Below are 26,541 nucleotides of genomic sequence, written 5' to 3'. Positions count from 1 at the left end.
ATGGACCGCAAAACAAGAAGCCAAATTGTTGATTGGTCAGCTTTGGTTTTAACTTGACTACCGAACCAGCAGCAACGAGAAATCGTTTTACAGAGGCTTCACTGTACATATTGTCTGCGATCTTTATTATGGAACCCTTTTTCTCGACAGCGCCCCGATGCAATATTCCCATGGAGCACCACGTTTTCGCTGGTCTCGTGGTAAAGGCAAACAGAAATGCATGAAAAATAAACAAACAAGCGATATAAACACTGAAAAAAGACAGTGGAAGCCCCAAAAAAAACGAACGAATCTTTCCAATCAGGAGAGAGACAGTGAGATACCAACACACACCCACACACACATGGACGATAAAAAAGCAACATGGCTGCTTTTTCAAAAGCTTTTTAGCTGAATTTCAGACACACAAAATAGAGAGAAACCATACAAATGCGGCTTTGTCAGCAGAGAGCGAATGCCGAAGAGAGAATGTTTGCTGTAACGGCAAAAGAACTTTTGAAATCCAGTGAAGCGATGCAGCAGTAGCAGCATCAGCGACAGAAAGGGACGGCAAGAGACTCTCTATGCCACTTGACTATGACAAGTTGCCACGTTGAAGGCTCAATAACCCGTGTGCTAACTGTAGATTTTCCATACGCATTTCACGATTTTCCCACGCTGTTGCATTGTGGAATATTAAATATATTGTGCGGGTTATGCTGTTCCCGAATCAGCTGGTTTTATTTCGGTTAAAGGGGTGATTGTGGGTGGGTCGATTAACCCAAAGATATACGGTTATGCTAATCCAAAGAAAACATCTTCATATGTACACTTTAAACTTTACCATTTGTTGATTACTTGTCTGAACTTTGCATTACTTTTTGCAATTATTTCTGATTTTCTTTAAAGCTTACCCTCTGCGACCTTTTGGTTTACCATAACAACGTTTATTCAATAACACTCACCTGCAAAGGAAAAGAAAGCAATTATTAATAAATGTGTTTTTGGTACAAATAAACTTAACTTTATGTTCCACATGAACACCCAAACATGTGTATTTCCTGCTGTTCACGTATTTAGATTATCTACCCTTCCGCAATTTCACAACATTTGGTCGCCTTTTCTAACTTTACGACTTTTGCAACACCCCAAAATTACGAAAATTACGAAATCGTATCGAAATGTTGGAGAAAAGTTTTGTTGGTCACGCAATGAAAATGTAGCAGAGAAATGCAGAGAAACGTGCGTATAGATTGTGCATGAAAATTAAACAATGAAAAGCTCCTAGGACGAAAATAACATAAATAATTGTCAGAATATATAGAGAAACTTTTACAATTTACACTTAAATGTTTTGCATTCTTTTCCTGTGCTGACCTGAATTGATTCCATTTAGCTTGTTTTCCGTAACCTCAATATTTGCCTTGAACAAGCTGTTTTCCACCTCGATGAAGACCACAATAAATATAAATCTCGAAAATATGCAAATTATTTGTGCAAATTGTTTTCTTTGCCAGCTAAAAAGTGCAAATAAATGTCAACAAAGGCGATATTTGGTATTCATAGCTGACAAAGGCGAACGTGTGCCAAGCCTCACCGAAAAACCACACACATAAAACTGAATTCCAAATGTAACGCCGGCCAAACGGATAAAAAGTACTGGAACCTCCTTGTTAATGAGTGTTATTTTCGAGTGTGATTTTATTGGGTGGCAAACAGCTGTGCTGTCTGTTGATTTTTCGCACAAAACAGCATCGTTGTGTGGCTCATGCCACGCCCCGCCAATTAGCAAAGGCCCAGCCATTATCGGTGAAAAGTGCAAAAGATCGGCCAGTTGGCAGTGCAGCATTATGTTGCCAGCCGGATTTTGCTTGGCCAGCAAAAGCAACAATTGTGTAACATAAAACAGCGTCTAATAGCCGTGAACAGTGTGGTGGCCGCTGAGACAAACCCACAATAAGATAGATGGATATTTCCAGGCATTGTCTTGTTGTTGTTATGAAACCGAAGCCAGCCCAAGACAACCAACAACGAACGAACAACAAACGAACAGCCCAGGAGACATGGCAACATTTAATCGTTTGGCTTGGGGCTGCAACGTCATCTGCGGTGCATCTTTGCATACCCTTTCTCACAGGGTCTATCTTGTTTCCCAAACAGCATTTCAGTTTATTTAGCATTTTTATATAGATCATATGGTATCTATCCTAGAATTTGCACTACTCAAAGTGATATATATCAATGATTATAATAAAATATCTTAGTTAAAATATATAAGGTCCCAATATTAAATCTAAAAGTTAACTCTTTTTTTATTATTAGTATTTATAATAAAATAAAGAGTACTTTCATATTCGCCAGCCATTTTGTTTATGTTTTGTGCATTAAAAATCGTGAGCTCGGCTTCGGGTTTTTTGTTACTTTCATTTTCAGAGTTTTCCAGGCAATGGCAATTTAATGCCAGGCTGCAAGTCATTAGGTGGCGCCTGCACCTCTGACCCGTTGAAAACCTGCCCCTCAACCCAAGAGCGTTGAAAAGCGAAAGGCGAACTCACGTCAAGTTCAACCTTTGACCTCAGCACTCCGCAGTTGTTGTGCTGGTTGCGGCTGTGTTGTGATGGGTGGGTGGTGAGTGTTAAACGCACAACAAGAAAAGCAATTTGAACACTGATTAGCGACTCGAATGCTTCCTCTCCAATTTCCACTTGACATGTCAATTCAGCATTAATTCGAATTGAGTGTCATTAATAGATGTAAAAACATTTTCCCTGACATTGGGTCGCCTAAGAAAAAAAATAAAGACCTAATTGATATTGAGCTTCATTATTATGTGTATATCAATGGATAAGGTTTTTATGGGTTTCTTACGTTTTATTTTAAATTTCCTTATTAGCCTTTTAATCGAATAATTGTTTCCTTTAACTGCCTTGGTTAAATTTCGCTTACGAAATTCCGTCACACGTTTTAATTGAATTTGTATGCAAATCTGAAGCAGCCATTTTAATATAAATTTTAAAAAAAGTAGCAAGTAAATGTTAAGGTTAACTTGCTGGCGACTTTTGCCTTTCACTCACGCACCGCTGACGCAGTCGAGAGCCGTAAATTAAAAAGATAAATAAAGATGTTACTCATAAAAGCAAATATTAATGATACCGAAACATAAAGGCAAGCACCAAAAACAGGATGCACCGTGGAAATAGGTACTGTGCATGAGGTTTGTAAATCAAATTAATAGTCTTTTGCGGTTGTGTACGTATAAAAAGGAAATTATAAAGTCCATTTCGGCGACTACTAGATGTACAGATGATACTTCATAAAGACAGGGACTTTTGCTGTGCAGCATATGTAATTACAAATCTTTTTTTTCTGCCTGTCTGTGCCCTAATTAAATTTTGTTATTTTTTTGAGACTTCACAAGGAGTCGTTTAATTTCCGTAATAAAATGCGTATAGATCTGTCACCAATCCAGTCTTTATCAATCATGCAGTTTAATGCAGTTTAATTCTAGGAGCAAATGTCACATTGGGCAAACTCGTTCTCTTTCATCTTTGAAAAGTGCGTGTTTGCCTAGATACATATATCCAAATATAGGCACTCGAAGTATTCATAAATCTTTCAACAAATTGTTTGTTTGATGGTTGACGTCATGTGTTCGTGTGTTGTCGGCCGCGTTCACTGAACATTGAAATGTTTGCACTTTGCGTATTTATCTTTTAATTGAGTCATAAAACCAACGAAAAGCCAAAAAGGGGCCAGTCGAAAGACGAAAAATGGAAATATTTACAGTCAAAATACGATCGGTTTGCGATGGGCAAAGAGTAGTAAAGTGACGTCAAATGTGGCGGGAAAAAGCGCAGAGGACTCTTTGAACTCTGTGAAAAATGGTGGGTAAATCTAATCAAGGTGCAAGGTTGTGGTCGCACCTACGTAAGTGGATTGATTTTCGATGTACAACTGAGACAGCCTGGCGGCAGTCGAATACGAGTTTATATGTATGATATACTCTCATCATCGTCATCGTTGAGACATGAGTTCGTGGCAAACATTTTAGCAATATTAAATATACCTTCTATTTACGACTCTCGCTGGCGAACGTAATCTAACCGCAGCCGCGTAAACAAATCGGCAGGAAAGACACGTATTACAGGCAGCACTCACTATACTTGCTATATAGCACTATCGCTTGACCGGCTATAGAGTATCATTCATGTTTCACGTGCTAATCGTGTAAGTGGCGAGGAATATATGGAATTGGAAACGTGTTTGTGCAATCAAATCAATCTTAAGTTGCGAACCATGATAATGCCGCAGCCATAAGCGATTATGGTCTCTGAATTATCAATTCTAAGTCTGTTCAATTCCATCCTTTGTCTAAGCCATAAAGTAATTGGAAATAAATAGACTTTGTCACCTAAGAGAAACCTGTTTTTATTTATGAACCCACCCAAAAGAACCCACCAAAAAGATAATCATGTCTACTATTAATCGTCGTCATTTACGTAATTTACGTTAATCATATCAACTAAAAATACTCACGATTTTTGTTAAAATGCTCATTTAAAAATGTATCTGGCTAACTAATTTTATACATGAAAAATATATTGTACTGGTTGCAGTGGGATCTCGGCATACTTGTACATTAGGAGTAACTCATCTACTTAATTTTGTAAGCTAGTTTAATAGATTCATGCTTCAAGAAATTTCTCAATGAGTTTTTGCGTATTTTGGCACACCATTTATCAGCATTAATTTTGTAAAACCACAAACAGTTTCGGCGAAAACAAAATTCCATTTCACACATTCGGGTAAATAACTTTTTAGCGATTGAACACCTGAAGCGCCCAAGCGAAAACACTTTTCATGGTCAATATAATTTGAATATGCCTTACTGAACATATGCTTGTACATATGTATATATGTACCAAAGGTGTAAATATAGTAGTGCAAAATATAGACACAACATATGAGGGAGGCGTCGAAAATAGTTTTTTCTTTTTCATCTTCGACTACAAGACAAGAGGAAGGAAATGTAGACAAAATTCGATTACACCTAAATGGGAAACTAACTCTTTGGATAATTAATGTTTATAAAGTTTTTTTTTTAAAATAGTATTTTACAGCTCTTGACCTTGAAAGTTCCTGTTTCCATCACAGCATGTGTAATTTTTATTGTTCTTTTCAGTTTGGCTTCACTTCAGTTGAGATGAACAGATGGCTCTGTGGAAAGTCGATTCTGTGGCGCCTCTTTCACCTTGAAAGCAACATTTCCATCGCCCCTCTGACCCATCGTCTGAAATTCAAGATTTATGCCTCCCCCGCTGTTATTGTTTATATTTCGCTAACATTTTGCTGTTTATATTCCTTTCTTTTTTTTTTTTTGTGCTTCGCCCTCTTGTTGTTCACATTTTGTGTTCACGTTAAGCGAAAATTTATTGAACATTATTCATTCACCTCCTGAAATGATTTTGCGGGGAAAGTGGGTATTCACACGTTCATAGAAGAAGGTACGGAAGATTAATTGTTGCATACTGTTTTGCATTTCGTTTCATTTATCATGACTTGACATTAAGACAATGTCAAGGTTGTTGTATAATCTCTATTTGCGTATTGCTTTGTTCGATCGGTCAGGTGATTAAAATAGTAAAAGGCAGTAACTTCGATAATCAAATTTACTGGCGCATGCTTCTATAAATTATACCAAATTCAGGAATAAATGTATCCACCGCACAATTATTTATAGAGCCAATCGATAATCGCGATATAAATAAGTTGTTGCCGATTCCTTGTGATAAGCTGGAGGTGCGATTCGAACGGTGAGCAGCTTTTCCCGCTTTCACGCCGCTTTTCCACTTGAAAAACTCTTCCGTCCTCATCGCCTTTTCTGCCACATATATATGTATAGGTATAGGTATAGTGGTATAGGTATAGGAAGTGGGTATCGCAGTTATAAGCGCTGCTGGGCACGAAAAGGTCAAAGGTCGCACACGACCTTTTGAAGTGCATTTACCTTTTCAGTCGTTGACACAAAAAGACTCGAAAACTTCTTTCTTTTTTTTTTTGCCGTGCTAGTTGCTACGTAGTGGGCGTGGCTCAAGCCCTTTTCCACTTGTTATTATTGTAGTTGAAGTTCTTAGTTCGTCTGTCTGGGCTTTTTAAGATTTCTGAAAGCTTTTTGTTGATATTTTTGTGCCCATGCGAGTTCAAGGCAGTTCATTGATAAACAAGAAAAAAAAACAGCCAACAAAAGTTTCGCCTAATTACTGCTCATTGTTGTTCAGTTGTAGGCGTGAATCAAAAAGACTTGATAGGCGGAAAACCCAGAAAGGTATCACACGACAGGTAAAACAACAGCAGACAGAATTGAAAATGAGCCGTGGAAGGAAGGAAAGGGTTCACCAAATCAGAGACCTAATAATCACTTGCCTTGAGATATGGAAAATAACTTACTTGCAGACTACAAAAATCATTTGAGCAAACAAGAAATGTAAGAAAAGTAGTTCTCTTACTAAGAATATAGGAAAAACGTAGATTATCTCTTTAATACGATAACATTGTTATTGTAATATTTTAGATTAAACGACAAGGACAATTAAACCAAGGATGAAATTGCCTTGAGCTACTTAGTAGCTACGAATCCATTATCATCAAGGTTTTCTTATAGAGATAACACATCTATTCTAAGGGCAGCAACACAAAGGAATAAAGAAAAGTAGCAGCGCAAATTTGCGTCAGAATCGGTCGAAAGTCAACGGTTGTAATGACATTTATTATAGACAATTGCTGAAACAGCTAATAATAATGATCCTGACGTCATGCTTAAAAATTGATTGTATTGCGAAATCGCATCAAATCTTGTAATCTTGACAGATTTTTTTTCAATCACTTATACACAATAATAAACTTAACGTTTGAAATTGAACATTTAAGGAAAAGTGAATCTTTTAAATTAAAGTGTATAGTTACTATATAAATCTACACCTTTCCCGCACTGACCTTAAGGATGATGTGACATCTGGGGAGAACAAAACAATTAACAACTTTATGTGTAGGAGCAGAGAATAAAGCGCTTTTTGCAGTATGCAATTAGAAAAGCAATGAGCGATGAATGCGATAAACGGACAAACAAGTCGAGTTCTCTGTTTTGAGAAATAAGTAAATGAAAACTGTGGACTGGGTGGGACATGTGGCTTGTGCGCGCGTGGCTGTTAAAATAAACAAAAGACTCCCACATTCACGAACAGAGGGAAGAATCGAAAGTGCATAAGGTTTTGTACATAGTATATACCTTTCTCTACATATGAAATCAGCAGAGCAGCAAGCGGATATATAAAATGCAGCGATTCTGTTGATTGTACATTGATTTTTGTGCAGTTATTTAGGTAAAGCTTTTTAATAAACCTCTATTTTTTTGCATTTTAAGCATTTTCTCTGCTGTTGTAGTTCATTTAAAGTCAGTCGCGTTTGCACTTATGGAAATTGATTATGCAAATGGTGTACAAAATTGTTTTGTAATAATAGTAAAATAAAATAAAATGGGTACTATATTTTGCTTATAGACGAGAGAAATTGCGACTTGGACTTTGACTTTCCTAGCTATATGAATAGCATGAACTACACTCTAATGCCACCATTTATAATCAGTCACTATAAATAACTGATTCTTGAGTTTCTTATGCATATTTATGAGCCGTAGGGTAAGGCACAACTAGAATTACTTTGCCTTAGGCATACGTCTCAGAACACATTACGTCTGTGACTTTAATTTAACATTTCAATTGCGGTTTGCTAAGAATTTCTGCTATATCAAAGAACTTGGTTGTGGATACTTTATAATTCTTTCCAGTGTAAAACAACCAGTGCTGTTATGTATATATGTATAAGTGCTTGAAACGAGAAAGGACATGCTTTATTTGCAGTAGCAGCTCCTAGTTTTTAAATATACATTTAATATTATATGATTTGCTTGCTTTATGTAAGTCAAGTAATTTTCCCTTCGCATCTGGCAATCAGCATTAAGTAGGGCATTAGGAAATCCCAGTGGTCTTTATCAAAGAAGGGTATATATAAAATTGATGCCTGATCGAGGACGACTTACTTATCAACTTCGGTGCTGAACATCCGCACCATGTGACGCTGCAGATACTGGGGCACGGATTGCGGCGATGCTGGCGGCGTTTGATAGGGATTCATCATGGCCTCATCGTCATCGAAGTAACCCGAAGAAGTGGACGAGGTGGTACGCGGATACTTGAGCATTTTCTCGCACTTTTTAATTTCACTTATTTTATTTTAAATTGGATTTTTAGTACAATTTATGGGGTGGCTTTTGTAAATATTTACTTTTTCACTTTGAGGTTGTTTATTTTTGGGGCTAGTAAATTAGCGCCTTGGACAACTTGTTTGGTTTATGTGACCCTTTTTGTTATTGTTGATTTTCTGCTGTTATATAAAAACGGGCAGAAATATTGAACATTTATCGAATCGGTCGCAGAGAGGAGAAACAGCAAACGAATTGTGTAGCCGGTCGAACGACAACTAAAAACAAAAATTGCTTTGAATTTTCGAATTTTGCATTAATTTTATTTTTCTCGCGACCGAGAGTGAGAGCCAATACAGAGAGAAAAAAACCGAGAGAAACATGCACTTCAGCTTGGACAACAACACGACCAATGGCTTCCAATACGTTGGCCAATTGTATTTATAATTTTATTTATATATTTTGCATACATTGTTGCTGTAGTCGTTTCTTGATACATTTTTTTTCCACAACTTTCAGTATTTCTCTCTGATAAATTGCTAAGCGCTGTCTGGAACTGGTAGCGCGTGCCAAATGGCAAATACTAATATGAGGGAACACGGCGTTTGGAGAATTCCCCGAACGGAGAAGCGCACCGATGGAACTCCTCTCGGGTGGCAATTAATCAAGTCTTGACTAAAAATAAATATTAACCAATTAAAATTATCTATTATGATACGCACAGCAGCCGCACGAGCACTCGTAAGATACAATGTTGAAATTGCAGACAAATTTAGTGTTTGTCTGGCAGAGGAGCGCCTGCGAAAGTTGAGGAATTTGTGTACGAAATGACAAAACGTGATTCTGCTGTGTATTTTGAAATTACTTTGTTGGGAGCTGAATTTATGTATTTTAATTTTTTAAACTTATATAAAAGAATTTGGTCTGGAATTCAAACTTTTCACTTAATTTTTAGTTACTATATTAGTTATAATTTCATTTACTTTACTTTGCTGACAAATGGGGTTTAGAAATTAGTTTAATAATTTCAACAATAACTTTGAAATTTCACTGCTTGAAATTACACTTGCAAACTTATAATTTTTTAATTCCACTTTTTCTATAATATATTCTGACTTTTTCTGGACCATTTCTGGCTCCATTCGAATGTGAAAACGAATTAAGCGATCTCCCACCAAGAAAACCGAATGTAAGGCAAAACTCTTGAGCCACCCAAAATTTATTCCACAATTTGTTTTTGCCGTTTTCCCTCATTTTGTTTTCGCTCGCGGCTTATTTTTAGACGAATTCGATTTAGACAAATTGTGCGTGCGATCGCCAACTACATAGATATGTAGACAGATAGATAGATAGATTTGTATCTCAACTGTAAGTAAGTATATTGAAATCCCAACGCAAATCGGTAAATAAATAAGCAAAAGAATTCACAATCAGTCAGTAACAAGGTCAGGGCACCGAGCCATCGACATCGACAACGACAACGAAAAAGAACAGCGGCAACAATTAACGCACGTCATCATCACTTGGCGCGTATCCGTAAGATACATATAGCGACAGACACGCGGGACGGATGGATAGCTCCCTCTTAAACTATAGCAAATTGTTTAAATAAATAGTGTTCGGTCTTTACTCTTTCCGTGATATTCGGTTGTAAATTTTGTTGGTGAACAACAACCTTAGTTGCTCGCGTTTTGCGTCTCTCGCCGGCGACAAGTTTTTGTTTACTGAATTCGAACCAAAAAACTGAATTTTACACAATATCCAAAAACGACCAGCGGAACACGAAAAAAAAATATAACCAAAAGGCAGCAGCGACGTCGGTCGACAGTGGTGGCTGCGCTCAACGCCAGCAATAAACATATTTTCAAAAATACATTTTTTCTGCGTTTCTTCTCTCTTTAGTTTGGGAAGACGACGGCAACGGCGACGGCGACGGCGACGAAAGCGCCGAATAGTAGGCGAGAAACAAAATTTACACACACGACCGGAGCCGAAGCTATTTTGTATTTTGTGTTTTATTTCACTTTTTTTTTCTTTTTGGAGCACCGATGAACGATAAGGGGAAAAACACCATACTCGAGAGGCGAAAAAACAGAGTAGATTACATCGAAGAAACGTCGTGTGCCCCTTATCAAAGGTAACTCTATCTAATCGCCGTCTGATAATTAGCATTGAGTGATAGGTGGGGGCAGAGAAAAACAGGGAATCAAATGGAAGCAGAGAAACTGGAAACCACAGTTGTGGGCAAAGAACTAAATCACTAGGAGGCTGTTTGAAAAGCAATCATCATCAATTATTTTGATGTCTGTCACTTGCTTATTTCTAGGATATATATTAAATAGATAAAAAAAAAGCCTGCCATAAAAGTCTTAAACGTTTGTTAAGAATATGTTTTATCCTCCGAAAAATCTGTATAAGCGAATATCCACTGTAGATATAAATTATCTGCAATATTTACTTCTAAAAACAAGGTTTGCAGTGCAAAGCATTCTGTCTCCTTTAGAATCGCCGCCTTTGAACAAACTTTATCTTGCCCAAACATTATCAGCAAGTCAATAAATGGGTCTTAATATGTCTTAAAATTTAAGGTCTGGGTTGGTCTTAGGCATATAAAGCCGATATGTAAATGACTCTGATAAGGAAGACAAGCACAAAATCAATTAATAACACGCTTTGCAAATGAAAAGGAAATAGACTTCAATTTGCATTGAAGTAACCGCCAAAATGTAGAATCGCTATTTTCAAACTTTAAATAGGCTGCAAAGTGTCTTAAATAAAATTTCTACACAATGGTATTATCTAAATGACTATACTAATAGATACTTTCCAGCCACTTTAACTAGACTCTACCTCAACAGAATTAATATAAACTAATCACTGACGTCACACAAAGCAAACAATTGCTATCAATCGACAGGAAAAGCGTGTGCACTTTGATTATAAGCCACTCGACTAGCCAACTCTAACCAAATAAATATGGAAATGCGAAAAGTCTAATGCAAATACGTAAGGCGTGGGCACATGTTCGAATGACTTCTCGAATGTTCTGTATGATCATCTGACTGAAGAACGATTTCCTGGCAAATTATGAATAGGGGAAGGAATAAGATTTCATAACCCATGCTGCAAATTGCAGGGGAGACCAAGAAAATTAGAGGAAATAGGTTGCGACAAGTGACGAGTTAGCGTGAAATTTATAGCCAACAACGGTTCGCGCCTGAGTGAAAGAAAAGTCAGAGAAAAGCGACGCAAAGGAAAATGCAAACGATACAGTTTTGCTTTCTGATTTAAGCAAATTACAGCAGCTGGCCACTTGCGCGTATACGTAATGTGAATTTATTGGCTCATTAGAGTTGAGCAAACGATAAAGCGTCGGCAAAAATAGTTTGCAGCTATGGCGAATTTATGCTTGGTATATTTTTCAGCGCTGCTTTCGCTCACCAACCATCTATATATCTATCTATATTAAAGTGTTCAAATGAGTGCAAACTGTCGTACACATGTCTAATTGGCGTTTAATTGCAGTTTGTTAAAAGTCACTGGGACTGGGCAGCTGCCAGTTGAACGTTCTCATCAAGGAACCTCTTATCTCCCCGCTGATAATCTACTCGTATATGGTCGAGCGATAAGCCTGGCATGTTGGGTATTGTTTAGTCATTTTCTATATATAGGCCATTAGTCAACGTTAGGCCATATGAGATGACTTCGGGAAGTATTTCCGAGAGTAATACTGATAATTTGCTCAAATTTAAAAAATAAAGACTTTATCTTAAGGAAGAGTAATTTTTAGATTGTTACTGTTTAATAATTCTATATATATATTTATGTATGTAAATAACCTATTTAAGTTTTCTTAAATAAAATTATTAATCATAAGGGCTATCCAGCCACGTTTCGCTTACATGGTCATTGTTTTTACAGCACTCACAGCAGCACTAGGTCAATATTTTACTGGAGTTGTCTAATGAACAGTCAACAGTTCGACCACAACTCCAACTTGACCATCTGTCTGGAATTCTACATTTCTTATAACACCATTTAAAGTTGTGCAAATACTCAAATGATTGTGTATGGAGTTATAAAGTGGACTGGTAAAACGGACGCAAAAGTAGGACATATTTGTAGGTAAATTCTTTGTAAAATGTTAGCATTAAGCTTAAAATTTTGAATAAGGATTAAGTTACTCCAGTTACTGTTTTGCTTGTCAAAAAAGAATGTTAGAACTGTTTAGAATTATGCCTTATATTTTAATCTAATTCTGTATACTTAAGTTGGTTTTTAAAATATTTAATCCCTGCAAGGGTCTCTAAGCTTCAACATCCTTTCTAGTTATTTCTGATTATACAATATTCCATATTTAATACAAACCAGTTAAAACCCCCCTCATCAATTTGTTGATACTAGGCTGTTTTGAATTATTAATCGCTTGACGTTCCCCTGCCCAATTAGCCCTGTGCTCCAATTATCCCACCCCGTTTAACTTACTGGCTTTTGAGATGGGTTGAAATGAAAACGCTTACCTGAAAAGAAAATGCAAAAATAAATATCAATTAATTAGGGTGAAATCCAATTCCAATCAATTTCAAGTACTTATGCCTAGGCAAATAATTAATTTTTAACTGATTGAAAGAGCTGTCCGTTCGAAAACGACGCAAAAGGTCGTCGTCGCAGTCGACAATGAAGGCGAAAATAAAATCAAGCAAAATGCGAAAAAAAAAATTGATTTAATTAATTGTCGTAATCAGGTATAGCAACAAATTAAGCGCATGGGTATGGGTAAAATGGGTATCTGTAAAAATAAATTTCAGCAATTTTAAAGAGCTAGCTTCCTGCCAAAAGACGTCACACGAGTGTAATTCATTGGCCAACAGACCCCAGTGCATGGCAACAAAATGAAAAGGGAAATGGCATCAATTTTCGCGTTCTTGGTCAATTTTGGCAAAAACTGCACGACGTGTGTCACCGAGCGAGTGGGTGTTGATGGGCTAACATATAAGCACACAGTTCTATCGCCCTTTTCTCGACTCGGAATATTCTTTTGTCAGCCTGTCGGCAGGTGGACAGTCCAAGGATGAGTCAAATGCGGAATAGGTTCTGCTTTTTAATTGAAACGCTTTGCCTAATTTGGCACTCAGCGTCAAGCACCACAGAAAATAGGTGAAGAGGTTGTAGGCAGACTGCTTCATTGCGAGCAACGGGCGCATTTCTTAGAACATCAATGAATTATAGAGAAATTTCTTGCAATATATCTACAAACGTTTTTAGTTTGCGTGCTAAACCATTTGAACGCAATTTAAAACGCTTCAAGTGCTAATTATATATTTATTGGAACAGCGTTAGTGCGATTTACTTATAAAATGATTGCATGTTCATCATCTCTGCATACTACTTAAGTGTTTAAATTTTCTAGCTAATCAGCATCTTACAAAAATAGGCCTCAAATCTAAATATCAATTTTAATATCTAACATTCGGAAACTTCCTCACTGATACGGATTTCGGAATTGTTTTCTTCTAAAGATTTCTCTGATTTGATATCCGATGGCAATGTTTCGGCAGTTAGAACTTCGTTTAGTGTCTTCACTGACTTCTCATTTGCTGTGATTGGCTCCACAAAGTCTTCCTGAGTTTCCTCGACTACATCAGCAATATGATTCTCAATTTTTTCCACAAGAGGATTGCCCAGCTCATCGATGACAATACCGACGCATGAGTAATTCGTTACCAGTATGGCTTCCCAACGATCCACATAGTTGATCTCTGATTTATGCGCGTCCATTATCGACTCGAGATAATTCGAAAAATCCCTGCCAGCTACATGAGATAGGGTTCCCTTTAAGCCGAATTCCGCGAAATCACTGGATACATCGTAGATCTTTCCCTTGAGCGCCACCAGTATTCTGCCATCACTTCGAGTCCCATCGAATCTCAACAATTGATCCAGGGTCAATTTGATTGGTGGCAAATCAGGCAGTTCGGCAGCAAGACTTTTTGAAACAGTCAGTTGATTCCTCCTATCACTCCACTGATGGTAATAGGCGTACAAATAACCCAAGACGGCGGCACAGAGCGTCAACACAATGTTGACCGTAAAGCCCAAAACACTTAACTCCTCCATTTTGTATACTTTTATCTGTTATTTAGCCGAAGTTTAATGATTGCAATTCGGAATTTATTTCTCAGCTCAGAAGTTGACGAATTTTGAGTGAACTGGTGTTTGGAAATAACTTTCGAGGCTAACTGGTCTTCAATCGAAATGGTGATGTGAGTAAAGAAGCCTTCCTTGATGGAAGTGTTTTTGAATTCATAGAAATCCAAAGTCTATAAAAAAAAGCTTGTCTGATTTTTGAAATTATAGAAAAATAGGCCCAAGAAGGTCGTTTTCACTCCCATCTAGCTTCTATTCGCCTGCTGTATTTTTTCTGTCAATACCTCAGAGCGATAGCTGAAGTGTATTTCGTTATTCTGCTGCCTTGGAAATTATCAAGTGGCTGGCTGTTATCAAACGAACGAATACTCGTAGCCATATCATTCGCGGTGCCAGGGCAGGTGATAGTGTCAGCAAGTGTATCAGGAGCACAGAAATTGGAGCAGAGCCCCCGAGGCTGGCAGTCAGCACAAAAGCAGGTTGAACAGTTTTCTTATATTATCAGTTGATTAAATATGAATTATATGAACAAATAAAGGCGCAAACACTGCGTTGCACAAGTGTGTGTGCCACGAAAAACGATAAGCGCCGGCATGCAAACAAAAAGTTTAAAACAATATTTCCGATACAGGGTGTTGTTTAGAAACAAGAGGCATACGAAAATATGCCAAAAAAATTATAAACTTTTAATGCAGGGGTGTTAATCAATATTTGTTTACACAAGTCTTTGCATTAATTACAGAAATGTCTGACGTTTAATATTTTTAAAGGGTGTTAACAAAACATCATAAAATGAATGCTAAACATTTTTGTGTTGTTTTTGTGCTACTGAAGAAGTGTTAATTATTAAATTAAAATTGCTTGAAACCATTTGTTCTGATTCAATGCAGAAAACTACAAAATACAATATAAACATATTTTGGCTTAAACATGTTAAATTTTTTTTTTCACTGTGTACATATATGAAAATAAATGGCATCAAATGTCATTCTATATGATATGTGGTCACGTTAGTTCTATAATTGGCACTTCATTTAAAGTCATAACTAGCGTATTATCATTTTAATTGATCATAGTGAAATGTAATAGTTAAGAAAGCGGAAAATTCAAACTGGTAGACAACCAAGAAAATGATGTTCCAAGAGAAATTTGTCTTGTGTTTTGCCAACTGTCGCTTCTCATTTACTTACCCGATGAAGTCTTTGATAAAACAATAAACCTTAAATAAGCCGCGATCATTATTGAGTAAATATTCGGGCTGTATGACTGCAGCGGGCATTATGAGATTGGATTGTGGCTGCTGCTGTTGTTGTTGCTGTTGGTGGTGGAGCATTTGTTGTTGCTGCAGCGTGGAGTCGCTGCCGCCGATATTGTTGTTGTTGCCGCTGCTGCTGGTCGTCGCCATATTGGCAGCCATTTTGTTGGCTAACGCCGCCATTTTGTTGCTACTGTTGCCGCCATGCTGGCAACGCTTATGTTCATGCAACTGTTGTTGTTGTTTTGTCGTTGTTGTTATTTAGCAATTACCGTTCTTGTTTATTCAAAATTAATAGTGCTGTTTAGTAGCGCACCGCATTGTCTTGCTTTGAGCCAAATTCGTATTTAATTCAAATGAAATGAACCATAAAATTTAAATACAAAAGTCTATTTGGCAAATAACCATTGCAAAGGCTTTTAACACTTGTTTGCATACCAATTCAAACTAAACCACATAATAATTTATAATTAAATGTTGTAGAATTGAAGAATATATTGCTAAATTTTGGTTTTCTGCAATAGTTATACTTAAACGACTTGAACCAAAAAAGGAAAATTTAAATTCAAATCACAAAAGCAATTGGCAAATTGTATTTTGCTTTCATTTGAGACTTTGCCAATTTCCATCAATTTCTGTTTCAGCTTCCATTTTGTGTTGTGTTGTGGTGATCGTGTGTATGTGTGTGTGGGTGTTGTAGCATGTGTCTTCATTAAAAGCAAAGTTGCAGCGTGTGGAGTAAAGTATTTAATTAACATTCACAGAGCTCTGACATGCCACAAGGCAGTTTGTTGCATGCCCCGCACAAGAAACACACGTACAAATGGGGAGATGAACAGCGCGCTTACATAACACACATGAAGCGGATGAAAAAGCATGCGAGATGCATTAACACACAACTGGGTTACCCAATGTTTTAAGGCACATGATTTTTGGTTATCATATCATTTCATTTTTGTCGTATGAATTAAATTTCAAATGCTACAAGTACTGTTTAATTTAAATAACTCAACAAAATAAGTTTTTTTATATTTAACTTTATATTTCGCAAAAAGTTATCCATTACCTACTTCTGCCGTCTATGTTTTTAAGGGTTTAAACTAATTACTCGAATTAGAAAAAGACCTTTAATGGTTGTATAATTATGAAAAATTACTCATTTTTCTGACACAACCCTACAGATTTTGCTGCCTATTTTGAAGTTGAAAGTTTTTAAAGCAGAGTCGATCAGCTAGATACATATATTAAAAATAATGTATTTTACTGACTATGACAAGAATAAATGAATAATGCAGGAAATGTGATCTTCGCTTTGCAAGGAAGTGTTTGCTTTCAAATGAATTGTGTGCCACCGCCATAGAACATAGAAATTGCTTCGACCGCCTGTCAAGTGGCACAAAAATGTAATATGTCTCTGGAGCACTAGTTAGTCGAGCACTGGGTCGCTGGTTTCCCATTTTATCCAGCTTGTGGCAACAAATGGCGCCTGTTGACAGCTAGTTGACAGGGCGGCTAGAAATATGACAGCTTCGGCTGGAGGCACTTGTGTGTCAACAACTGTGCAGCAACTTGTTTAAGATGTGATAAGCAAAAAGCACAGACATTATTGCACAGCAATAATAAAGTATGAGAGATGTTTCCCCAGGGAGGCATTTATATGAGCAGGCCGAAAAAAAATGTTACAATTGATGTGCTACACACATTAATTAGCATTTTTAATCACCCGAACCGAGGGCAACACGGTAAGCAGGTAGCAAGTAGTACTCGGCAGAATTATTTATATACTTTTTAGAGGTATCACATGTTTTGCTTTTTAATATTGTCAAGTGGCGAGGCCCTAACGATGATGTTACTCGACCCTGACTTTGACTTCCCTCTGCCCACACAACCAGCTAACCAACAAACCAACAAACCAACCAGCGGACCAGTCACGTACCAAAGCGGCAGTACGAGTACTTTTTTTTGTCAAGGGTCCACACTTCTAAGCCCTCGAAGGAATGTAGGGGGGTCGGGTTTGGGGTTTGGGGCTTGGAGCACCAGCATGCCAAGTATTTTCATGCAAAGAGTTGGTGGAAAACCTTGAGATGCTATGCCAAAGAACGAACTCATTCACATTCTCGTTCACAACCCCCACACTCAATTGAAACTGACACACGGCGCCCAGCATGAAACAACACAAAACACAAAACCATTTCGCCTTGAAAACGTTTTCATAATGGAACCCAACTCGACACTAAACACAGCGCGAAACAAGAAAATAAAATCTCTGTTTGAAAATGAACTGCATGTCTAATGCTGGGGTCCCATTGTACTACTACTATAAGGGCATCATTTCAGAGCTAGTCAACACAATGGATGAATGCTTGTTTGCTAAGGATCTTTTCTTGTTCAGTTAGACACGTGCGGTTGCCAGTGGGCTTTCGTACATCAGATGGAACCCGCGGAAGTAATGTGATGGGATGCCCAGTTTATGAGGCTCAGACTAGGTAATCAGGGGACACACTTAATGGGCCTGGGTAATGTTAAAATTAAAGAACTCTGTTTGTACACTCAGCGCTAATATCTTAATGGTTGTTGTAGCTTCAATAAAGTGCACTCATTTAAAATTACATTAGGAATAAGAATTCAATTCTGTTACTTATTTATTTTGTTTTAATTTTTTAGTGGTATATTTAAAATATTATTGAAATGGATTACATTTTCCTTTTCAATAAATAGAGCACCGCCAAGCGTTCAATGAAAATCATTTAAGCCTGAAATTTATGCACATTCTGAAACAATGTCAGCAATGTCTTCCTTTTCCAGTCGCCAAACCCCCTACATTTGGTATCCTTATGCGTATTTCAGCGCAACTTACGCAGTGTGTAATGGAATTATGCAAAGTATCTGTGTGCGGGTATCTGCTAGTGAGTGTGTGTGTGTGTGTGTGTGTGCGCGCGTCATTGAGCTTTGGCAAGGAAAACAAAAAAAGTACGGGCAAGGATCGGGCGAAGGACTCGTCAACTTTCCAAAAGCGCATTACTTGCTTTGGGAACAAGAGAAAATAATAAAAAAAAAAAACATATAACGCAATCGTTTCTGCCACAAAGCAGGCACACACACACACACAGATGCACACCAGCAGGCCTGACCTTGACCTGGAAACTGCGCCATGTGAAGCAATCGAGGGATGGGTGGGCTGCTCTCGCCTCCTCTTTCTATCTCCCTGTGAATGGGCCAACAGAAAAATACGAAACCTGAACATGATGTTGTTATTTGAGTTTAGTTCAGCTCAGTTCGGTTCAGTTCAGTTCTTTGCTGCAACTGCTTCCCACAGATACTGATACAGATACAAATACAGTTGCTGATGCTGATGCTGGCGCACACACAGATACAGCCCACAATCGGCAGCAGCAGCAGATGCAGATACATTCGCACAGATACAGCATAAAGTGCTTGCATTCACTGTGTGGGTTGCAAATGTGGGTCGTGGCGGATGCTTCGCTATGTTCTGCTGCCCCACCAGTCACCCCTGGATTTTATGATAGCATTTTATTATTGTTTCCCCCAACTTCGCTTGACTTTATGGCATCTCCAGTTGCCGCTCAGCTGCAGTTGAGCGACTGACAATTGGCGCCAAATGCTGCCAAGGACGCCAACATTTCCAAAACGTTTTCAGCACGTAAGTTGCATTTCAGAAGTCCGAGAGTTTTGCATTCACAAAATACCATTGCATTCGGAGTCATAAATTCCCATTTTAATGGGTGGGATATAAAAAAGTTATTGGGTTGATATGAAGAAGGGGTTTTGGTAGCGCTAACAAAAAAGTAGTTATATTTTAGTAGTTTAATTATGCCAGGAAAATCATAATAATCTGACAGAAGTAAGCTCTTAACTACCGATGACTTAACACAAAGGTTCATTCAAGTTTCTACTCAATTAGGTGCCGTAGAAGTAATTAATCGCTCAATTCCTTTGACGATATTTCAATTTAATTGATTTATAAATCAATAAATACATAAAAGAAACGTCGATATTGAATTCAATCATTAAAGTCTCTCAAAAGTCGATAAAAATACCGGCTAGAACCGCTCTATGCCAGCTGAGTTAATCAAGATTCATTTACTGGAAACCGAACAAAAAATGAAGAGATGCACAAATGCGATCCGCTTAATAGGCAAACGTCGATTAAATGAACCAGCCAGATGTTCTATCTCTCGATAAAATGACGTACACCAGCCGACGATGTTGTTAAGCAGCTTAAATCAAATTATCAGCACGAAAAGATCTCAAATTAAATTGTTTTTGTTCAAATGACCAAAATGGGCAAAATTATAGGCAAAGTTGCATTCAAGCGAAAAAGATCGCTCTCGCAAATCGAAGTTGATAATTTTTTCGGGGTGTGTATTATCGTTTCTTTTTTTTTCGGTTTGTAGCCTCCACCACACATTTGCTGAGGTCACCAGTCAAAATATTGCGTATTCGCAGTGTTGACGTGACGCCATTGTGGCTGGCAGAACGATAACCAAACTAAGCCAAAACCCAAGGGTATTCCACCGAATAGCGCCAAGGAAATGAATGAAAATCAACTTTCAAGTAAGAGTTGCGTAATCAAAAGGGGGTGGTGCTCTTTCTATGGTTTTAGCCATGCCAATGCGTGGGAAACGCTACAGCAAACACAAATAAGCTGACAACCTCAAATGGTTTGTGTGGGCAAAAGGAACAACAGCGATTCGTTAAGGAAAGCGCAAGAAAATGGGAAAATAGCATAAGATAGAGAAAAATCAATGGTCTGGTTGTTGTCTTTCGTGGAAATGCCCTCAATCATGTTTGCACAATTAAACTTCTTGCGCGCTTAACTTCTATGGGAATTAGCCGTTCGGTTTCCACCATTTATCGATTTCTGATTAATGCCCGTTCTCCGGCTTTGGGGAGAAGGACACTTTCATTGGCCCATTAAGGACGCCGTGACATTGAAGGCAAAGTGCCAGTCAAGGCGATTAAATGTTTGCCTTTTCAATGACTCGTCTCTCCTTGTATTGATTTCAAGTGGACTGAACTAGTGGAAAATAGAGGGCGTAGATATTGCATGCTAGAAACACTTTGGGGTTGGTTTCTCCACAAGGACCTGTTTTTTTGAGCGTATGTGGATTTTGGTATTATTTCTAAAATTAGGCTAGCACAAGTATGTCATAGAAGAACTTGGATAGTTCACTATGCACGCGAATAAAAATTATCAACAGAGATATAATTATTACAATAATTACTTGAACTGACATCAATGTCAGTATGTCCAACAAACTAGGTTTTGATAAAAATAATTTTCTGTGCGTTGTTAGTTCTAATTAAGTGTTACTAGTTACAGATATTTTTTAAATTTAATAATATTTCAACCAGCCGTTAAATCTAACCGTGAAAATCCGCATTAAAATTCTAAACAATTGTCGAAAATGCTCTTTAATGTTTGATGTTCGTTCATGTTAATCAGATGTGAGGTGAGGAATATTTTATTTGGATAATTTGCCATTTATTTTGTACTGGTCAACACAATGAAATCATAAACCGAAACGAATTAACCAACAATACGAACACAAATAATTACAATTTAGAATTGGGTGACATTACCTTTTAATAAAAATATTTCCGTTATTAAAAGCGATTTCTAAATTGTTTTTGTTTTCCATGAATGAAATTTTTGTTGATCACTGTTGTAGAATATAAAAACTTCGGTGAATATTTACAAAAAAATATATATATTTTTTTTTTTTTTTGATTATTTTTTGCGTTGAACAAACAAGAGAAATAACAAATGGGCGCGAAATTCTAGAAATTATCTATGCAGTAAGAGCGAGCGAGAGCGAAATGTAAGAGCGAGAGAGAGGGGCCAACACACACGCACACATTGAAATGAACCGAGGCGTTTTGAATGAAAGATTTTTTGGTAGCTCGCTTTTCTTTCACTTTTTGATTGCCCAGATGCAAATCTGCATTCGTTTTATTTGCTGATTTTATGTAATCAACCGAAACACTTTGATGCCGTTTGAATTTTCTTTAATTTTTCTTGCTTATTTCGTTACAACTTTTCAATTGTTGTTAACTTTATTCGGTTGCACGCACACATACACGCACACCCAGCACACTCAACGCACACAAACGCTCGGCGATGATGTCCGAATACGACTGACTGACGACAGCAGTGAAAACTTCCGCGTTTGCCACAAAAACAAGCCACACACACACAAAAAATGGCTCTTTTTCTGCACAGCGAAAAGGTTCCCGAACTAAGTTTCGCAAGTACTTTGGCTAAACTCAATTGAAGCGATTTGTAATGTAATGATAATAATTTTTAGTGCTAGAAAATGTTATATTTTGCCAGCTTGTTTTTGTGTTTGGTTTAGCAAGAAGCCAAAGTGTAGATTGACTGACTGAGGGTAGGATTTTTTTTGTTGCTAGCATTTTGTGGCGCGTTCATCGCCCAAACATGCAGATGAGAGAGCGCCAGGCGGAAAGAGAGCACGCGCGAGTTCATTTTCGCCAGAAAGTGCGAGAGCGAGAGCCACGTGAGAGCTAGATTTTCGTATTCGCAAAGAAAGTGAATTTCGCGCTCTCTCTCGCCAAGAGGAAAATTTGTATCTGGCTTTTCCTCAGCATTTTCCCTTCCAAATCGAATATATTTTCCGTCTTATTAGCTTTGTGTTGCAGTGGCCCTTTCTTTCTTTCTATTTTTCTCTCACTCTCTCTTCTGCTCCCTCTCTCTCTGTTAATGTATACATAAATATAGAATATATATGGATTTGAGTGAAGCATAAATAACACCTGCTCCTGTTTTTGGGGGCTCTCAATTTTCCTACGCCTGCGCAAATCGCAAAGGAAAACGTGCTAACCCAACCATATACACATACATACGTATAAATAAATACGACACACAAGAAAAAACATAAATTCATCGTTATCATGTGCAGTGAGTGGAAGGGAGATAGGAAGCGATTGCATGTGTCTGTGCAGAAATGAACACTGCACAATAGACAAAAAATCAGAGAGAGAGAGGGAGAGAGAGACATAGGGAGAGAGAGAGAGGAGTGCCTCTCAGCTGTCCCCATTTTTGTAAGTTCTCGGCTGGCCAAAATAATTACACCAATTTATAAATTATCAACGAGGCGAAACCATTTGAAAGGTCCTTCCTCAAGGCTTCCTGGAAAGGCAATGGCAGAGAAATGCCACAAAAACCTGTGTAACATCGCATGAAGGAATGAAATGCCAGCGAACGAATTTCAATGACAAGGTAAATCAACGTCAGTGCTGGAATTTGAAGGAATTTCCTTTGTTTTCGAAATGAATAGCTCGTGTATTTCATTTTTTTTTTTTTTTGTAGTATTAGTGGGCACCACTGTAGGGACATCCCAACATTAATTGGTTATATGTGGGCCTGCCCCATTCCATTCCATTCTCGCTGTCCTGATTGCAAGTCGAGCATGACCCACATACTTGAATAAACAAAGCATAAAATCAGCTATGCGAATATATGTTCACAACCAGCAGCTCAGAGTCCTAACAAAACAATAGAATTTCGGTGCGTGCGAGTCCTGCGAATCCGAAAAGTTAACATGGAAAAGGGCACAAAAGAACTAGAAAAGGGCAAAACTTACACAGATTCTTCAATCAAATGCAATACCACCTATTTAATAGCACAATGCTAGGCGCTTGAATAAGAGGGTGGAAATAATGCCATAAGAATTAATTCCTTAAAATACTTGGTCCACTAGGCGTATACGTTACGTCGTACAACGTGCCATCTAGTGCAACCTAAGAAAAATTACGTATACGTATATATTTTGAATGGGTAAGTGATCCAAAATTTTGACAAATTTGATTTATCTTTAATGTAACAAGATATAAAAGTGAAGTACCATTGTTATGGTACCAAACAGAGAATTATTAAGCCAAACCAATTTAAAGTAGTATTCTATTTTGTGTAGCATACTTAGCAGAATATTGTTATCAACCTCCAGCGAAAAGACTTTACCTACAAAACTACAGTCCCTCATAAGTTAAATAAACTAGAATAATTTAGGTTTGCAAATAGTTTGTCCTCCCTATTGTATTTATATCCCCTTTACATACATATATGTACACATACTTACTAATATAACGGTTGAAAAACAGAGATCTTATACATACCTGTAAATAAAAGAGAAAATATATTAATTGAAGTTCAAGCTAAACAAATTATTTATTCAATTAAATTAATTTATTAAAATGTAATTATATAATTAGGTTATTATCATGCAGTGCAGTTCATTGATATTTTTAGCGCAACTCAATCATTATTGAAGACCATTTTTGAGAAGTAAACATTTGATAAGATAAGCTGAGGTGTAGTTGTTGGTAGTGAAAAACTGATTAGATGACGATGCTTGAATGCCATCGCTTTGTCCACTTTTTTATTGGCTTATTGGCGGTAAGCACACATCGAAAAGTACTTTATAAAGCAATCATCGACGCTGTCTGGGTCTTAAGGAGCCCAAAGTAAACAAAACTGGTTGCCTGTAATTTTCCACATGGCAATGGGTGCAGTTACCAGACCAGTTCTGTAAAAGGTCGCCACCTCGTTGGTCGATAGTCGATGGTCACGATCAGCTCCACTCTCAAATTATGCTTTTCATTCGGCGGCAGAGCCGAAAAGCTAGTCATGCTACTGATAGTATAATTGCGATTTATGTGGGCCAGCTAAGAAGGTGGCTCAAAGGTGTGCAAGTCAGAGAATGAGAAGGGGATGTTTAGGAAGCACTATAAATTATTAATGAAAAATACTTTTAAAGAGTGTTTTCGAATCATAACTATAAAATCATAATATGTATTTACAAGATAATGAATGAAGCTAAGCAAATACATTCCAATTCCAGCTTAAGTTATATATTCAAAGTTAAGTTATATATTTAGTGTTAGAGGTAAAGTCACATTTGCAACTTTGTATTTCCACTCAGGCCTGCCAACACGTGGTTAAACGTAGATCTCACCTGAGAGAATCGAGGCTAAGCATGATAACCCACAGGAAAACGATAAGAACGACGCGCAGGAAAATAGAAAACAGAAAACTACGAGCAGCGCAGAGGGCAAGTCGCATCGCTGAAGTGTGGGGTCAATGGAATTGAAGTGCAATTGTCAGAAGCTTTTCAAACTCGGCGCGAACGCGAAAGGTAAGCTAAAGCCAAACAAAAGCTTAAACCGATCGAAAACAAAGAGCGGCAGAGATAATCGCGAGCGAGACAACGAGGCAGGGAGAGAGAGTAGAGCAGAGAAGAGAGAGAGAGAGAGACCCAGAAACCGGCACAAGCAAACAAAGAGCCGAAGCGACAAGAAACCGAACGACAGCAGCAGCAACAACAACAACACAGCGCTGCCCATCAGCAACATCGTGGACAAACCGAGGAAAAAAAGGTTCGACTGGCGGGCGGACTCAGTGTGACGGCGAACGTCGTACCTGTTGTGTGTGTGTTTCCACGATTTTCTGTTTCGGTTTCGGTTTGCCCACCGAAAAGCGCTGTACGAAAAAGTCCTGCATATCATATCGCAAACAATAGCAACAGTTGGCAGCAGTATCAGCAGCAGCAGCAACAGCAGCAGATCGGCGAAGGAAAGCTGAGCAAAATGTTTGAAGTCGCCTGCCTGATGTTCATCTGCCCTTGGCTCATACTCGTGCTGCTCATGTTCATCGCCATGACTGTACTCTAGCTCTAGAAGCTGCTTGATGTGAAGATGTAAACACAAGATGAGCGGAAAAACAAAAACGAAGAGGAATGGGCACACGAATTGCAACACATCCGCTGGCAGTGTGCCCAAATAATCATCGGAGGAAATTAACAGAAGATGCCTCTTGCGCCACCCAAATATTCCTATAAAAATGTGCTTTGATTGTTTTATTACCCCATCGTTTGTTGTTTGTTGACCGCACGAGAGTGCAATGTGATTTAAGTTAAATATCTTATTATGTAAGCAAATCGTACCTTTTGCGTATTTAGTTTAAGTTAGCCTCTAAGCTTGGAAAATAAACGACAAAGAAATAAGCGAGTCAAAGGTTTCTTGGTTTACTGGCCTATACACCAAGCCATTGTTAACTGTTTTTAATTTAGGAACGAAAACCAGTTTTCTGAGCGATTAAATCAACTTGGCTTCGCTCAACTGGCAGGCCTCTAATCCGACTTGTTGTTAGCTAACGATCTAGAAAATAAGTGGGGGTAAACATTTGAGGGCTAAAGCAACTACTTGTATTCTAAAATGGCTGAATTTGCTTCCATTTCTATTGCTAACAATTATATGCATTCAATGCAAAATATATATTAATATTGTAAACAGACAGTGTTGCCCAAATATGAGTTTCTCCATATGTGTATTGCCCAACTTCATATCAGCATTTTCAATCAATCACTTTTATTGTGCGCCATAAATATATGTCTTTCGAAACCGACGAAACTGTCATATATAAAAAGTCTGGTTATCTGCTACTTTTGCGTATCTGCATTTGATAAGAGTTAAATTGGGACATGACTTCAACTATTTCATTCACAACTGACAATACTCCTGTTCTCTCAAGTATACACACACCTATTCTCCTAGAAAAGCAAAACTATTTCTTGGGCTAGATATATTTTAAAATGCAGACGAGGTCACGCCATTCCTCGAATTCAAAATCACTCCACAAGTACTCGTTGAAAAGTGAAAGTTTGTCACATGAGCGTAATAAGTTATAAGTGTAAAGGCAATTACACGTGTAGACTGTGTCTATATATCCGAATCGTAAAGCAAAACTTTGTTGTATAAATAATAAATGAAGCAGTGCCAAGCCATTAGTTACAATGGCAAAACCAAATTAAATATAGCACCATTATAAATAGCGTGTTTTTGAAATGTACATTTTGTGGTTGCT

General features: G+C 37.7%; 2 protein-coding genes across 7 annotated transcripts in view; both read right to left on the bottom strand.

Moving 5' to 3' along the window:
* LOC120457394 (protein bunched, class 1/class 3/D/E isoforms) overlaps nt 1-26,541 on the bottom strand; it is a 93,254-nt gene that overhangs the window by 27,637 nt on the left and 39,076 nt on the right. The window contains exon 1 of one of the 6 annotated variants that reach the window (XM_039645020.2): nt 21,243-21,316. The exons of 3 other annotated variants lie outside the window; for them this stretch is intronic. In XM_039645020.2, the coding sequence (XP_039500954.1) occupies nt 21,243-21,301 (59 nt within the window). In that variant the 5' untranslated portion in view covers nt 21,302-21,316. Of the gene's footprint in view, nt 1-8,074; nt 8,275-15,573; nt 15,904-21,242; nt 21,317-26,541 lie in introns of those variants that run through there. 2 more of the 6 variants (XM_039644998.2, XM_039645006.2) reach the window with 2 other exon arrangements.
* Nucleotides 13,545-14,486, bottom strand: LOC120457443 (membrane-associated progesterone receptor component 1). The gene has a single exon (XM_039645022.1). It carries the CDS (start codon nt 14,351-14,353, stop codon nt 13,700-13,702), a length of 654 nt encoding a protein of 217 aa, XP_039500956.1. The 5' UTR covers nt 14,354-14,486; the 3' UTR covers nt 13,545-13,699.

The sequence above is a fragment of the Drosophila santomea genome, chromosome 2L (assembly GCF_016746245.2).
Source record: "Drosophila santomea strain STO CAGO 1482 chromosome 2L, Prin_Dsan_1.1, whole genome shotgun sequence".
Classification (NCBI taxonomy): Eukaryota; Metazoa; Arthropoda; class Insecta; order Diptera; family Drosophilidae; genus Drosophila; species Drosophila santomea.
Note: the sequence above shows the minus strand (reverse complement) of the source record. Positions and strands in the feature narration are given on the sequence as shown.

Coding starts and splice junctions, on each gene's coding strand:
- LOC120457443 (XM_039645022.1), bottom strand. CDS start 14,353: ATGGAGGAGTTAAGTGTTTTGGGCTTTACGGTCAACATTGTGTTGACG.